The sequence below is a fragment of the Gossypium hirsutum genome, chromosome D06, assembly GCF_007990345.1.
Source record: "Gossypium hirsutum isolate 1008001.06 chromosome D06, Gossypium_hirsutum_v2.1, whole genome shotgun sequence".
Taxonomy (NCBI): Eukaryota; Viridiplantae; Streptophyta; class Magnoliopsida; order Malvales; family Malvaceae; genus Gossypium; species Gossypium hirsutum.
In genome coordinates, this window is record NC_053442.1 from 66,075,264 (window position 1) to 66,091,532 (window position 16,269).

At 30.6% G+C, this 16,269-nt stretch overlaps 3 protein-coding genes and 1 non-coding gene across 4 annotated transcripts; 2 read left to right on the top strand and 2 right to left on the bottom strand.

The window, feature by feature from the left end:
* The first annotated feature begins 1,712 nt into the window (after positions 1–1,712).
* Positions 1,713–2,810, top strand: LOC107961523 (vacuolar protein sorting-associated protein 28 homolog 1). The gene is made up of 2 exons (XM_041096337.1): positions 1,713–1,864; positions 1,965–2,810. The coding sequence occupies exon 2, from the start codon at positions 2,038–2,040 to the stop codon at positions 2,659–2,661; it is 624 nt and encodes a 207-aa protein (XP_040952271.1). The 5' UTR covers positions 1,713–1,864; positions 1,965–2,037; the 3' UTR covers positions 2,662–2,810.
* Positions 2,811–4,791: 1,981 nt separating this feature from the next.
* On the bottom strand, positions 4,792–6,131 carry LOC121218696 (syntaxin-124). The gene has a single exon (XM_041096338.1). The coding sequence runs from the start codon at positions 5,910–5,912 to the stop codon at positions 4,989–4,991; it is 924 nt and encodes a 307-aa protein (XP_040952272.1). The 5' UTR covers positions 5,913–6,131; the 3' UTR covers positions 4,792–4,988.
* Positions 6,132–10,911: 4,780 nt separating this feature from the next.
* On the top strand, positions 10,912–15,403 carry LOC121202873 (calmodulin-binding protein 60 B). The gene is made up of 8 exons (XM_041096339.1): positions 10,912–11,275; positions 11,719–11,794; positions 12,159–12,217; positions 13,078–13,571; positions 13,652–13,812; positions 13,891–14,094; positions 14,159–14,390; positions 14,481–15,403. Exons 1-8 carry the CDS (start codon positions 11,166–11,168, stop codon positions 15,008–15,010), a joined length of 1,866 nt encoding a protein of 621 aa, XP_040952273.1. The 5' UTR covers positions 10,912–11,165; the 3' UTR covers positions 15,011–15,403.
* Positions 15,404–16,197: 794 nt separating this feature from the next.
* Positions 16,198–16,269, bottom strand: TRNAD-AUC (transfer RNA aspartic acid (anticodon AUC)). Its single transcript has one exon. It is a non-coding gene; the product is annotated as a tRNA-Asp (tRNA).

Sequence of the window (16,269 nt, forward strand, 5' to 3'; positions counted from 1 at the left end):
ATTCACGATTTGGCTTTCTCTATTCGATTTTTCATTTTGATATTTAATTTTTTTTAATCTAATTTAGTATCTAAACTTTGTTTAATTGCTTTTTTTTATACCTAAAAACTAACAACTTAAAAAGAAAAAATGGTTGGCCAATAAGAACCAATCAAAACTTAACATGTCATTGATGACATGGCGCATTGACCAATGATATGCCATGTTAGATTCACTCAACTTATCATGCGGCACAACTTGAATCCATATGATAGAGTTGTTTAACTCTTAAAATGTGTAATTGAAAATATCTTGTATTATTGTTTTTTAATATTCTCCAAAAGTGGTTTCTACGTAAAATCTACGTATTCTTATTTTTTTTTCTTATTGCTTTGCGATCATTCTTACTGTCGTTATCGAATGAATAGATTTGATCGACAATTGAATTTTTTGTCCGACTTGTATAAGTCAAATTTTGAATAAGGTTTTGCGAAAATGCTTATCTCAATTTATAATTTCGATAATTCATATTTTAAATTGTATTTGTCTTGTTTTTTTTATGTTAATTATATTTAACATTATAGGGTTATCTAAATAATTAGATATTAATAGTTATTATGATGATATAATCATATTTAATACATATTCTCATGTCGATGTTAATTTTTTTAAAAAAATTTTATTACCATTATAAATTTAGTAAGAAATTTTAATGAATTATAAAAGGAGGGTAAAGCTACTCGAACCCAAGTAATACCTAGGGCGATGAACACCCTAATTATTAGAAACATACAGGGTTCAAAAAAAAATTCTACTTGATTCCTAGTGCCAACACATCAGGAAGAAATTTTAACTTCTATTGTCAACGTTTTCAGTCTCTAATTCTGTATCTGTAGTTGATTCGGTTCCATTATTAATTGAATATTAAATAGAATTTTAAATATTTTAATTGTTAATTAAATAAAAATGTATTTTAACTCTGCTATAGCTATTTCTATACATTCAATGTACTCTACGTATAGAGTTGAATATAGTAAAATAAGAAATTGAAAGATTTTATTAAAATTGTTTATTTGGAAAATTCTTGAAAAGCTACACATAAGTTCTTCTCTCCGTTGGACCAACAAGAACATCATTCTCATTACTAAACTTATTGAAGAGATAAAATATAATTAAAGTATATTTTTTTTATCAGAAGTTGAATCGACCTTCATCAAAAGAATTAGGTCAAAAATTAAGTTACATTTTGAAAAAATACAACTTCCATCGAAGAGAAACAAATAAAAGATTTTTATAATAATTCTTGTAAAATCGAGAATGAAATTAATTGAACCAAAATAATTTTGATTAACCCCAAACAAACCAAAATCTAAATCAAATATATCTAAATAATACATATTAAAAGTTAAAAATGAAAGTATAAAAACTTGATAAAATTAGTTTCAAAACTTGACATTTTTTTTAATTTAATCATAAATTTGGATTTTATTAAAATACGATGACGTGATATTTTAAGATTGTGCAAATTATTTTTATTTATTTTAGGTGATGACATAACAGAATCTAAGTTTAGAGACCAAATAAAAAAAGTCATCAAGTTTCAGAATTAATGTAGGCAAAAAATTGAAGGACCAAATTATAAAAAAATTACCAAAATTAGGGACTAAATGTTATTTTATCCCAATAACTTCCGACACACGTTATAATAAATTCCACCCACATGCACTCCTCCGTTTTCTCTCTGCAAAACATTCAAAGAGCCATTACCATTATATGCGAAGCCGCTTTTTTCTCCTCTCTTTTTTCGTGATTTTCCTTTTCCCTTTAATTTGATCTATCAACATATAATTTTCTCGCGGATTTACTCATTTCGTGATGATCTAAGGTGGGTTTTTTTTTCTCGATTTTAGTTTTCGATCATCTGTTTCATCATGTTGTTTGAGCGTATTTTTTTCTTTGTTGGTTTTTTCTGTTTGGTTCCCTAGAAAATCAGATAGAAAGAAAAGAGCATTAGTGATCCATGCGCAAGAATTCATAAAAAAGATCATTGTTTTTTTTATGGAGGTTAAGCTATGGAACGACAAGAGCGAGAGAGAAACTTACGAAAATTTCGCAGAGATTTACGCCATTATCAAAACAACAGAAAAGCTCGAAAAAGCTTACATAAGAGATATCATTTCATCATCTACATACGAACCTGAATGTCAAAAACTCATCGCCCATTTCAAAACCCTAGCTTCCGCTCTCAAAGATACAATGCCCAGCATCGAACGCTTTGCAGACACGTACAAAATGGATTGCCCAGCCGCTTTATACCGTTTAGTAACCTCTGGAGTACCCGCCACTGTGGAACACCGTCGTGTTTCGACGGAAGGAACGGCTGCCTTTGTGGCGGAATGCGTACAAAATTTCATTACCGCCATGGATTCATTGAAGCTTAATATGGTGGCGGTTGATCAATTGCACCCGTTATTGACCGATCTTTCGTTGTCGCTCAATAAACTTAGTATTTTGCCGGTTGATTTCGAAGGGAAGATGAAGGTGAATCAATGGATTTTGATGTTATCGAAAATGGAAGCAGCGGACGAATTGAAAGAAGAACAAGCTAGACAATTACATTTTGATTTGGAATCTTCTTATAATTCGTTTATGGCAGCTTTGCCTAATCGTAGTATTGGATAAGTGATGAAGCTTGAGCTGCAGCTTCAACGCAGCAATTCAGCTCAACCTAGTGATGCTTGAAATTTTGATCTGAAAATTTAATAAATGAGACATTTGTTTTTATTTTGGTCAAATTCTATGAAACGTCCTTGTTCCATGTATTTTTTTTATCAATTTAGTCCTTTACTTATAATTTGATCATCTCTAGTCTTCATTTTTTAGAGCAGTTTAGGGTTAAAGTATGAAGGATGTCTCTTCGTTATAGGGATTGGATCAAATAAGTACAAATTGTAACTGATATAACATTTATTGTATAAAAAATATCTTAAAAATTATTATTTTTTATCGTAGTTCAACTCGAAATAAAATATTTCATTTACAGAATCATAAAAACTATAAAAATAATAACTTTGAATTTGGCTTTATTTGATTCTTTTTAATAGTGTAGAGAATAAATTTGTCCATTTAATAGTAGAGGGACTAATTTGATCAAATCCCTATAATAGAGGGACCTCTCAGGTATATTCACCCAAAAGTTTTCATTCGTTTGGATTTAGATCAAATTTATAAAAGGTCACTATACTATGTAGGAGGACATGGGTTCAAATGCGCTAAAACGCATTATCCTCCTATTTATGGGTTGGGAGAGGTTATGGATAGTTCTAGGCATTGTCTCAAAAAAAGCAGATATAATCAAAACATACCAAATTATATTAATTTTACCTTTACATTAAATAATTATAAATAATGTACATTAATATTATATTAAATAATTTTAGAACATATTAACATTAGAACTTCTATATTATAACTTATTTAATATAATTTAATTCGCTATCGTTTCCTTTCACTAACACATAAACTTATCATATCGATCATAACTTTATTTTGTCCTTTAATATTTAACAAATGTCCAATGTAGACTTAACAAAACATGCAGGATCTAAGAAAATAATACAAATATACACTGTAGTGCAATAATAGAACAATCGCACTGAAATGCATTAACATAATAGATAGAGCGCTAAACGTTTCCTAATGTCATGTCATCTATATCACACTAGTTCGCATCTTGTCTACATGGTCATGTGTAACAAAATTAACTTCACTTTTAGTTATTTATTTTTTAGAACAACACACATACTTTTGAATTCTTTACAATTTGATCTTTTTATTAATAATTTTGTGAAAATAGAATGTCGATAATGATCATAATGTATCAAAAAAGAAATAAAGAAAGAAAAATATAACACAGATTTTAAGTGGAAACTTTTTTGGAAAAAAACCATGGGCAGAGGAGAAGAAAATTTACTATGTCAAATTCGAATGATACAAGAGGAGAGACAACTACGTCTAGTTATATGTTTGTAAACTATATCCTAATCAAAGTCAAATATAATTAATGCAGTAAAGTTAAAACACCTTATTCTAATCAACATCAAATAGAGGTAGTATACTTTTATATGGATTTCACTTGTGCAGCTTGTACCATATCTTGCCACTTGTATTTTATTTTAACAAGAATTTGGGTCACATATATCTAACAAATTTTATAAGTACTGTAGTATCATTTCATCAATACTAGGAATACAGTATACCATCTCATAACACTTCATTTCCAACGTCAAAAAAATATTAAAAAAAAACTATAAAAAGTTCATAATTTAAAATAAACATGAATACACATGGATTGTCATACGACCGGTCATATTTAAAAAATTAATGTTTTAGTTAATATTCTCATTAAAATAACAACAATTGCACTTTTTTTGAAAGGTTAACAGTAAAGCTTGACTCTTTAAAAATTTAACGACCAAATTTAACTAAAAAAAAAACAAAGGTCAAATTCATAAATATTAAGGACTAAATTTATCATTATGTCAATTAAATAATATTATTCAGGGATAATGTCACATTTGATACTTGTATATCAAGTACCACAATAAAAACACGTATTAATAGTTCATGCAACACATTAGACATTTTCGAAGTGCATGTATCATATTGGACATTTTATATATAAAAGTTGAAAATTCGAGTACTACATTGAACATTTTTAAAGAACATTTTATAAAAATATAATCATCTTATTTAAAGAAAAACGAAGAATATATTTGAATTCAGATATCCAAAATTTATAATATACAAAAATAAAATGAATATTGTTATCCAAATTCAGATATATGAATTCTCGAATTCGAATTACAAAGATTCAAAAATTTCGAGTTCAAAAGTTGATAATAACAGTTTAAAAATATCCGAATCTGTAATATCCGAATCCGGAAAAAAAGAATTTTGATGGGATGTCGAAAAAATAATATCACGTATAAAGTATTTAATCATCACCATCATATCTTTTTCGTCTTTATGAGAGTTATAATAGTTGGCAACAATGGCAAAAGGATGACTAAAATGAGAATAATCGCAGCAATAATCGCTATACACGTCCATTTCCTCGACGCTTTTTGATGTTCGCGCGCTTCTTCGAGTTGTTCCGTACCTCGCCGGACGAACGAGCTCGCATGCGCGACGTGGCTTTCGATATCGTTCAATTGTTGACCTTGAGCCTCGACGAGTGCCGCCATGTCGAGGAAGATCTGGTGGAGCTCAATCAAGTTCTTCTCGATTTCCTTAACGGCGTCGTGTCGTTCTTGGATCTCGGAGATCGTGTCCATGATTCGACCTCTTCCTTGTTCTTGAATCGCACGTTGAAGGAAACTTTCACTTTCGCCGCTTGAAATCAAGTTCTCGATCGTGTCTTCATCAGGTTTTTCGCCGGTGATCGTGAAATATCGACGTTCAACGGTTTCTTTATATTCCGATTGCATCCTTGCTCGTAAGCTTTGAAACTCGTCCATCATTACTTTCAATTTCTTGCCTAACCCGCTAACGACGGATGTTCGAGTCCGATCTGAAGATGAACCGGGTCCACAACCCGGAACATTCCGGCTCGTGGCGTTCGATTTTTCCAAGGCTTCAAGCTTCCCTTTAATGACTTTCACTCGTTTAAGAACCTGTTCAACATCAGAATCCATACGAGAACGTAATTGCTTCATTGTTTTAGCATTATGCACCGTTTTACATTCTTCATTGGCTTCTTGCAGTGCTTTATAAAGCTTCTCAACTCCTTTCATGTCTTCTTTAACATTTTCAACATCTTCGAAGAACGTATCGAGATTAACCGTTTCATTGCCGGCTTCAATATCGTCCATATACGCTTGTTGTTTCAGGTCAGTATATTTCCTGAACGAACTTGAGATTAAATCGTTCATTTTGCCTCAATTTATTTACTTTTTTTTCGTGTGAACACAGGGTTTTCTTTTAATTTTGATGAAGTAAATCTAAAATTTATTACTGAATTTGTAATAATGACTTCTTTTTTCTTGGATTTGGGTCTTTCTTCCTCTTCATTGACTGCTAATTAGCAATCCTAAGAGGAAGATGAGGTGACCCAAAGGAGAAAAAAAGGAAACTGTCATCAATCAAGGGAAAAAAACAAAAGGCTAATTTCCCTTTTATCTTTTGTAAGCAAAAGAAAATAGCTAATCTAAAAAAAGGCAAGGGCCATTTTTGTTTTTTATTTCATTGGATAATCAAGATATAGCTTGGTTGACCTGGTCATCCCTTTTTCTATCCATTAATCACCCAAACATAAAAAATAATACTAAGGGTGAGTTTGGATGGGCGGTGCGTTTACCTGTGGTTAGTGTAAAAATAGCGATGGTGGTGAGATTAGATACTGTAGCAATACTGTAGCGTGAGACAAAAAGTAAGCTAAACACACCGCATCGCACCTAATCGACCATCAAAACTTAAGTAAAAACACATATCTAAGAATAATCACAGTAATTAAAAAATGTTTCAAAAATATTCAACAACCCCATTATCATCCATAGTTTTCCTGAATAGTATAAAAAAAAACATTGTAAATTCAGTTTCCCGTTTTATTTTATAGGTATTTTGATTGTCTTCATAAGTTGTAATAGACAAATAATGACGTTTGTTGTTGCTGAATCTCGACCAGCCACCAACAGTTTCACTTAGTAAGTGGGTTGGCTATAGATATACTTAAATGGTGGGTTATTGTTGGTTTCTTAATTTGTTTCAGTTTTGATCATATTTCAAAATAATAAATGATTTCATGAGTCTGTTTGTACCCTGTTTGTTTTCTATTGTTTAATAAGTTTCTACTTTTGAAAGTTTTTGTCTAGCGTTGTATAAGTTTATTAATCTTACTTTTGCAAGTGATTTTAGGGATTATTTTGTCACTTTCCTTTCCAATTTGATGGATGCTCGGTTCTTTTATCGGTTCTACCCACTACTTAAGATCATTGAGGTTGATTTTCTTATCCTTATAAGTGTTTGTAATCACTCCAGATATATCATGCTTAATTTATGACAAATTCAATTATCAACGTACCGTAATTGTTCTATTAATGCAAAATATTTAACGTATTGATGGAGCTTGTCCTCATCGCTAATAACGAGTATTTTTCTCCCAAATGATATGACTCTCTTTATAAAATTAACTAATAAACTTTCTTTTAAAATAATATGTAATTTTTTACTAACAACAAAATATTAGGGCTTTTTCCCCATAACCGTTTTCTCAATTATTGTTTTTTTTTTTATAAAACCGACAACTCAATGAAAATTCATAACAAAAAATATATATTTATCATAAAAAAATACCTATTTACATATATTATGGTGTCCTTTGCTCTGATCAATGAAAATTCCACATAAAACTTCATGTAAAAGGATACCAATATTTTATATGGTTTATAATTAAATTTACATAAAAAAATTTGATATATAATTAATCTAATTTAAAATATAAAAAACGAATGACTTAAAGTTTAAACAGACCTTATTACTATTCATGGAGTACAAAATAATAATTTTTGAATTTTTGAAAATTTCATATTTTTCATGTTTATAAATTTTAAAAAATATTTTTATTTTTTATAATTTTAATGAATTTTTAATTTTCAGAAATTTTTAAAAATTTTAATTGAAAATTCAAAATAATTTTTAATTTTTAATTTTAAAACATTTTTTATAATTATTTATGTACTTTTAACAAGTAAGAATTACCTTGATAGGAATAATAAATATTGAGGCTAAAAGAATTATTTTACTTTTATTTATAACAACCACATAACTAATTTTTTAAATAAAAAATATAAAATTTTAAAATTTTAAACTTAAAATATAAGTACAAAATTTTAAATTTCAAAGTATGAAAGACTTTTTTTGTTCACATTGAAACCTTGTTTTATCTTCAACAATAGGACGGTCCTACGTGCCATGCCATTTTGACACCCAACACCCACTCGAACATGTTAATGTCTACATCATCAACTATGTGTCAATGTACGTGCCACGTCTAAATTTATATCTTTTTAAAGGATAATTTATACTGATAGTCACTCAATTATTAATATTTTTTTTTGTTATCCAACTATTAAAAGTTACAAAATAATCTTCCAAAATTTTTTCCTTTTGGTTACCTGACTATTTGAATTTTTCTTTTTTAGTCATCAACCGTTAAATTGCTAACGGAAATATAACTTGGCAGCTTTTAAAATTAGCATAATAATAAATTTAACACTCGATATTTATACATTGTGTCAATTTAGTATTGATTACAAAAAAATTGCCCTCAACATTTATACGTTGTGTAATTTGTTGTTGTTGTTTCTACCGCTCTAATTTTTTTTGTGACATTAAGGGTTAATTTTTAAAGAACGATAAAATATGAAAATTGTTATCTTAGATTTTTGGGTGTTATTTTTTATATATTTTTGATCAGATATAGTTGATAGATTTGTTTTTTTTTAGCATTTCAGGTGAAAATGTCACAAATAAAAGTAATTTTTTTTAAAAAAAGACCAAATTACACATTGTGTAAACATTGAGGGTTAAATTTTTTAGAATCAAAACGAAATTGACACAATGTATAAATGTTGAGGGTTAAAGTTACTATTATGTCAAATTTAAAATTGTCACATCATCTTTTCGTCAGCCATTTAACAACCGGTGACCAAAAGAGAAAAAATTGAATAGCTTGATGACCATTTTGTAATTTTTCGTAGTTAGTTGACCAGGAAAAAAACTTACCGGTAATTGGGTGACTACAAGTGTAGTTTACCCTTTTTTAAACCTACCAGTAGTTGGGTGACTACCGGTAATTGGGTAAACTATATAAATGGTCATCCCATTATTAGAAATTTTTTTGTTAAGTCACTCGACTTTAAAAATTACAAATTAGTCACCCAACTTATCATTTTATTTTATATTATTTTAGTCCAAAATTATTAAAATACTAATAATTTGCTAACTCATTCGTTAACTTCGTGAAATGTATTTTTTAATCATTATTTTTTCGCATAATTTCCATGTCATTTAATAATTAATGTAAAAAAGCTAAAATATTTAAATGTTTCGTATAATTAAAGAAAACATTATTTAACTTCAACAAATTACAAAATAGTTAGTAAACTATTTGAATATTTTCATTTAATTCATTAAAATATTCGAAAGTTTTTATTTAAGTTACTGTACTATTAAGTTTTTTATTATTAAAAAGTCCGGTTAGTGAATTCCAAGTGACGATTTGACGATCGATGCAGTAGATTAACACCCATCAATGAGTAGAAGAACACGCCTTAGATCCAAGCCGATACAAAGGTCAACGTTGGAGATTGAAGAAGAAAACTATTTGAAATTTAGTTTACAGATTCGTGATATTCAAAGTTGTTTCATGATTTAAAAAAAAAACTAAACTGCAAAAGAGAAGGGAGGGAAAGCTTTCAATTGATACAGGTGGTACAAATAGAGAATGTTATATAACAACGGTTTTAACAACCCAACAACATAAATGAAAATTTATGAATAGTTTAGTGACTATTTTGTAACTTTTTGATGTTAAGTGACCAAAATGTAAACATACTAATACTTTAGTGACCTTAGGTGAAATTTATCCAAAGATACTAAAACAGCGCCTTGTTTGGCCAAAAAAGGCAAATCAGTCAATTTCCAATAATAAATTTAAAAAACAAATGAGTACGGCCAACGTAAGAATTAAATATAAAAATATAAAAGAGTACGGTCTAAAACTAAAAAAAAAGAGTTAAATTACACTAACTTTACGTTTTGGTCACTTAATTTTAAAAAGTTATAAAATGATCCCTGAATCATTCAAAAGCTTCCATTTAAGCCACGTGGTTAGGCTGTTAAAATTTCTACTCTATAACCTTCTTTGTTTGCACCACCTGCACTAATTGAAAACTTTCTTTCCCTTCTCTTTTATAGTTTAATTCCTTTTTCATGAAACAGTTTTGAAACGTCATGAATTTGCGAACCAAAATCTCAGATAGTTTTCTTCTCTGATTTTCGATATTGACCGTCAGATCAACTTGGATATAAGGTATGTTGTTTTACTAGTCAATGGGTATCCACGATACCAATCGTTGAATCATCACTTCAAACTCGCTAGCTGAATTTTTTAATAAAAAAAATTATTAGTTTAGTAATTTGAATAAAAACTTTCAAATCATTCAGTATGGGGGTGTTCAAACGGTAGGTTCGATTATTAACAGAACTGAATTACTATTAACCGAATTATCCAAAATGTAAAAATCTTTAACCGTTAACTGAACGGAATATTTTTTCAAATACATTAAGTGAACCAAAACTGAATTAACTGAAATTTATATGTTTTTGTCTTTTGGTTAAATTAAGTATAAAACATATAAAAAAACAGATCACTAATGTTCATTTTCTTTTTTTTTTAATAGTTCAAATATATATTATATTATATATATTATTTATTTTGATTAATATAAAAAAATAGTTCAAAAAATACCTTGCTAATATAACAAATATATTATATATAATATATTGTTTAATTCAGTTAATTTCTCAATTTTGAACCGAATTAACCAATAATTGAAATTTTAAAAAATTATTAATTGATTGAACTAAATTCGGCCACCCACTGATTAACGAAATTAAATCGATTCGGTTGGTTAATTCGATTTTAACCGAACTATGAACACTCGTGATTCAATGATTTAAATGAACCTATTTATATAGTTTAATAACTATTTTGTAATTTTTTAAAGTTAAATGATTAAAATGTAAACTTGGTGATAATTCAGAGAGAATTGAGTGTAGTTTAGCGAAAAAATTCTACGGCTCTGATCTGATCAGAGCTTGTGACTGAGAATTTAATTTATGCGAATCCGACCATTTAGCTATAGTTACAGAAATTCGTTACTTGAAAACAAAAACGAAAATTCGCCGACTTTTCCTCAGTGCTTTTTAATTTACAAAAATCCAAAATTGCCGTCTTTTCGCTTTTCTATGATAAATGATAAAATACTATTTTTTCCTGGAAATTTGATAAGAGAGAGAAATTTGTTTTTATTTATTTGTTTATTTATGTTGTTGAATACATTTGATAAAAGTTGGGTTTTTTTTTTCTCGTGAACCAAACAGGTTTTTCAGTGTGCAGCAAAATGGAAACGAAGTACACTGAGAGATCGAATAATGTGGCGAGTGAGAAAAGATGTTTGGATTCGAGTTCTGGAGATGAAGGACCTGATAGGAAACGACCTGCTCTCGCTAGGTTTTATCCCTTTACTCTCTCATCTTTTCAGTATTTCAAAAATATTTTCAAATCAAACACTTTTTTTGTGTGTGTGATTTTCTTGATGTAAAAAGAGAATGTATTTTATTGAACTCTTCAGTGAAGTGATGTTGGAAAAAAAGAGAGTTGTGCATGAGAAGTTGGATTTCTTTATAAAAAAAAGTAATAATTTTGGATTATTTTAATTATAATTTTTTTTAAAAATAAGTTGAGTAGAGAGAAAAAGGTGATGATCATTGTTTTTATGTGACTGTTTTCTTTATGGGTGTTAGTATAAAGTTGCGGTATCTTAACTTACAAAGCTTTACTAAACTGAAAAAACTAATCCATGGCTTTCTTGCTTGTGTATATATGCATGCATGCATGTATATATATGTATACATTTTTGTTTTGTTAACATAAAATCTTTGACCTTAATGCAGTGTGATTGTTGAAGCTTTGAAGGTGGATAGTTTACAGAAACTATGTTCATCATTAGAACCTATTCTCAGAAGAGTTGTAAGATTCTGGATTTTTTTTTTTGGTTAAATCAGTTATTGGGTCTAAACTTTGGCAACTCTTCTCAGATTGAAGCCTGAACAGTTTTTTTTGGTCTAAGTTAGGCTCTGTACTTGCTAATTGTTCCCATATTAGGGCTTGAAATTTTTTTTATCCAAGTTAGTCTTTGAAAATCCTAAAGCTTAGGTCCCAATGTAGGAACAAATGCCAAGTTTAGGGCTTAACATGAACAAAAAAAAAATTCAGTCCCCAATGTGGGAATAGTTGCCAGCTTCAGGTCCTAAATAGTGATTTAACACTTTCTTTTATTTATTTAACTTCGTACTTAGTTCATGTTCTAATTTGGTACATGTAATATGAGCAGGTTAGTGAAGAAGTGGAACGTGCGTTAGCCAAATTAGGCCCTGCCAAACTTACTACTAAGTATGTAAAATGCTTTTGCAAAATTTCATTGTGTGTTTCCACTTCTATTGTGCTTATGATAACATTTTTGTTTATTGTAAGCGCTTCTAAGCTTATTGCTAATTATGAACTTTTTGTTTATTCTCCTTAGATTTTGTGATAATATTGAGGAAAATGTTTTTAATACTTCTGGAAGTTTTTCTTTTTCCCTTTTCTTTTTCTGGGTAAAACTATCATGTAGGCCCTGTACTAGGAGTCAGATTGCATTTTGCTCTCTTTATTAAAAAAATGAGCAAATTAATCTTGGTGTATTAGATTAATGAGCAAATTGATTTTTTCTGTTTTTACTGTTAAAAACCGGAGTTGCTGACAAAATAACTAGAAAGTTACACCACATGTACCTTATTCTTAAATAATGTCCAGGGACTTATTTGCTCAATTTTTTGAATAGAGGAAGCAAAATGCAATCTAACTCCTAGTACAAGGGTTTCTATAGTACTTTTACCCTGTTTTTGGTCATTGACAAACTTCCATGATGATTTTTACTGCTAAATAATGAAGAAGAGGTTTTGGAGGTACAGTGGTGTGTACTTGTGTATTTTGTTTGTTTTTTTCTTGTATGTTTCCATTACTGTTGTGCTTGTGATGACTGATAACATTATTGTCTATTAGACTTTGTGGTCCTTTATTGCTTTCAATTTAAGATACCATGTTCTGCACATATTTTCTTTGACAAGGTTCTATTATTAATGTCCAAAGACATTTATGATTGCCTCTCTTGAGTCTCGATCGACTGCAATTAATCTGTTTTCGTGTTGCCATTAGTGTGTTTTTGCGAAGTTGTGATAATGGTGCCTTGTGTTTTTGTTTACACGATGCAGGTCTTCCCCTAAACAGATTGAAGGGCCTAATGGAAGAAATTTACGGCTGCACTTTCGATCTGGGTTGTCCCTTCCTCTTTTTACCGGAGGGAAAGTTGAAGGACAACAGGGTGCTGCTATAGATATTGTTTTGATCGATGCAAACACCGGACACGTCGTTACATCAGGTCCAGAGTCTTCTTTGAAACTAGATGTTGTGGTGCTCGAGGGTGATTTCAACAACGAGGATGATGATAATTGGACTGAAGAAGAGTTTGATAGCCATGTTGTTAAGGAACGTGACGGGAAGAGACCGTTACTAACCGGAGATCTACAGGTGGTGTTGAACGAAGGTGTAGGAACACTAGGGGAGCTATCGTTTACCGATAACTCGAGCTGGATTAGGAGCAGGAAATTCAGGTTAGGTCTAAAGGTTGCTTCTGATTGCTGTGAAGGCTTCCGTATTCGTGAAGCAAAAACCGACGCTTTCACCGTTAAGGATCATCGAGGAGAACGTAAGTTCTTAACTTTTGTTGTTTCTAAAGTTGTTTGAGAGTCGGTAAATCGCTACAATTTCATTCTTTTTCATTAACAGTATATAAAAAACACTATCCACCCGCATTAAACGATGAGGTTTGGAGATTAGAGAAGATTGGTAAAGACGGGTCATTTCACAAGAGGCTTAATAAAGCTGGAATTTTCACAGTTGAAGACTTCTTACGACTTGTGGTTAGGGACTCCCAGAGGCTGAGAAAAGTAAGTGTCTTATCCATAAATCACTCGTAAATATTTTGTTGTTCCGTTTGTAACTGATTTTCGATCCGTTTCTTGTAGATACTTGGAAGTGGAATGTCTAACAAGATGTGGGATGTTCTAGTGGAACATGCGAAAACTTGTGTTCTAAGCGAGAAACTTTATGTCTATTACCGCGATGACGTGAGGAGTGTCGGCATAGTCTTCAACAACATCCACGAGTTGAATGGCTTAATCGCTAATGGACAGTATTATGCATCTGATTCACTTTCCGATGATCAGAAGGTAAAGAAACTTGCTGGTTTTGATATACGTTGTGAGAAAACTTACAATCGTTACAATCTTGTAGGTTTATGTGGATATCTTGGTGAAGAAGGCATACGAAAATTGGATTCATGTTATAGAGTATGATGGTAAGTCTTTATTAGGATGTAACGAAGATGATAGTTTGGATACTTGCCGAGCCAAACTTCCGATGGATCTGCATACAAGTTCGACTAGTCAACAACAGATTCTACCAACTCTGTCAGTTCGAGTTCCTACAGGGCAGCCTTCAATGGATTCTGATCTAGTTGTCAGAGGTATAAAGTTCCCGGGTTTTTTCAAACTAATTTGAGTACATACCGTCTTGTACCCATGCTTGTTATTGATCATGTTCTCTGTTTTTCTAGGTTATGACGATAGTATGGCAGGTAGATTAGCGAATGAATCACAAAATGTACACCTTAATGCCACGATTCTGTTAAATGGTGCTTCATTCCCTCTACAAAACCCCTTGGTCAACGATAATGAACTAGTCCACGGTCCATCTCAGTCGACTGTGCGAGGTTTCAATAATGTTGGCACTTCAAATATTCCTGAAGGAGTTGAGGATTTCTTCTCGGAGGACGAGGAGATGAGAATGAGAAGTAACAACGAGATGCTAGCAAACGAAGATATGCAGCATTTGATTCGTATATTTAGCAAGGGAAATCAAGATCACATTCCGTTTAATGCTTCCGACGATAGCCATCCTTATTCCTCAACATATATGACCCCTACCTTGGCTTTGAATTACGGTTTTGATAATGAAACTTCTCCTTCATCTGGAAAAGCTGTAGTCGGGTGGCTCAAGTTAAAGGCAGCTCTTCGATGGGGTATCTTTACTCGGAAAAAGGCTGCCGAAAGGCATGCACATCTTATTGAGCTCGATGATTTATAAATGTAACCTATCCCGATACAATGTTAATAATCTCCTTTCCATCTCCCTGCTCGTGTCTAACATAAATCCGATCCATCCCAACCGAAGACTCAATAACCGGAGTTTTGCTCTTTGAGATCTTGTATTGCTTCAATTCTAACTTTGTCATCCAGCTTCCATAATAATTGGCAGGGTTTTGGTTTGGGGCCGTCTTAACACCGGAAGCTCGAAATGTTATTGAGGGGAACGTGTTCCGGCAGTAGTTGAAGTTGCTGGTGTAACATATGTAACTACTTAAGATGACTAGCATCTTTGCTCTGTAATTTATGCCATGTCTACATGTTTATAAATCTAATGTTAGTGGTAGTGATGACATTGTATCAGCTTAATGAATGTAACTATGTTTTTATTTAACCCTTTGGGTTTCTTTTTTCGGTAAAAACTAAGAATTAAATTGTATTTTGTCCGCTCTACTAAAAATTTGGCTTTTCTATTAAAAGTTTTATTCATATTTACGGTTAAAAATTGGTCATTCTATGTCAGCATAAAGAATAAGTGACATGCCACGTGTTATTGTTTGGTTATTCTTTCAATAATGTCGGTTTTTAACAGTAGAAATGAATGAAATTTTTAACAAGAAGTAGGGGTGAACAAAACTCAATTAGAACAAATCGAAAAAAATTTGAATTTCGAGTTAATCGAATCGAGTTATTCAAGTCAACTCAAATAAGTAATTCAAGTTCGAGTCATGTTAAATTTTACAATTCGAATAACTGATTGGTGTAAATACCTTTTTGGTTACTGTCAATTTTGAAAATGAGCAAAATGGTCTCACTTTAAACAAAAATTACAAAAAAATTTCAAAACAACTTTCAAAAATTCAAAATATTTATAAAAATTTTAAAATTTTATAAAATAATAATTTTGGGACCTAAATAAGTTAATTAATTATTCAAGTTTACCCTTTTTAATTATTTTGCTTTAAAAAAGTTTTCAAATATATATAGTTTTAAATTTATGTACTCTAATATGAAATTAGTTATACTGTAATAATATTTTAATTTGACATATTTAATTTTTTAATTTAACTCGAACCATTTCACTCGATTAAACTCGAATCAAAAAATTGGTTGGACAATCCGGTACGTTGGAATGGAAAATCAAAAAATTGGTTGGACAATCCGGTACGTTGGAATGGAAAAAAAAATCACCATTGCCAGGGATCGAACCCGGGTCACCTGCATGATAGGCAGGAATACTCACCACTATACTACAACGAC

Bases quoted from the DNA above. Each gene is read 5' to 3' on its own strand.
- LOC107961523 (XM_041096337.1), top strand. From the start codon at position 2,038: ATGGAGGTTAAGCTATGGAACGACAAGAGCGAGAGAGAAACTTACGAA.
- LOC121202873 (XM_041096339.1), top strand. From the start codon at position 11,166: ATGGAAACGAAGTACACTGAGAGATCGAATAATGTGGCGAGTGAGAAA. The intron at 13,572-13,651 runs GTAAGTTCTTAA...TTTCATTAACAG, and splicing joins TAAGGATCATCGAGGAGAAC to TATATAAAAAACACTATCCA. The intron at 14,391-14,480 runs GTATAAAGTTCC...CTGTTTTTCTAG, and splicing joins TTCTGATCTAGTTGTCAGAG to GTTATGACGATAGTATGGCA.
- LOC121218696 (XM_041096338.1), bottom strand. From the start codon at position 5,912: ATGAACGATTTAATCTCAAGTTCGTTCAGGAAATATACTGACCTGAAA.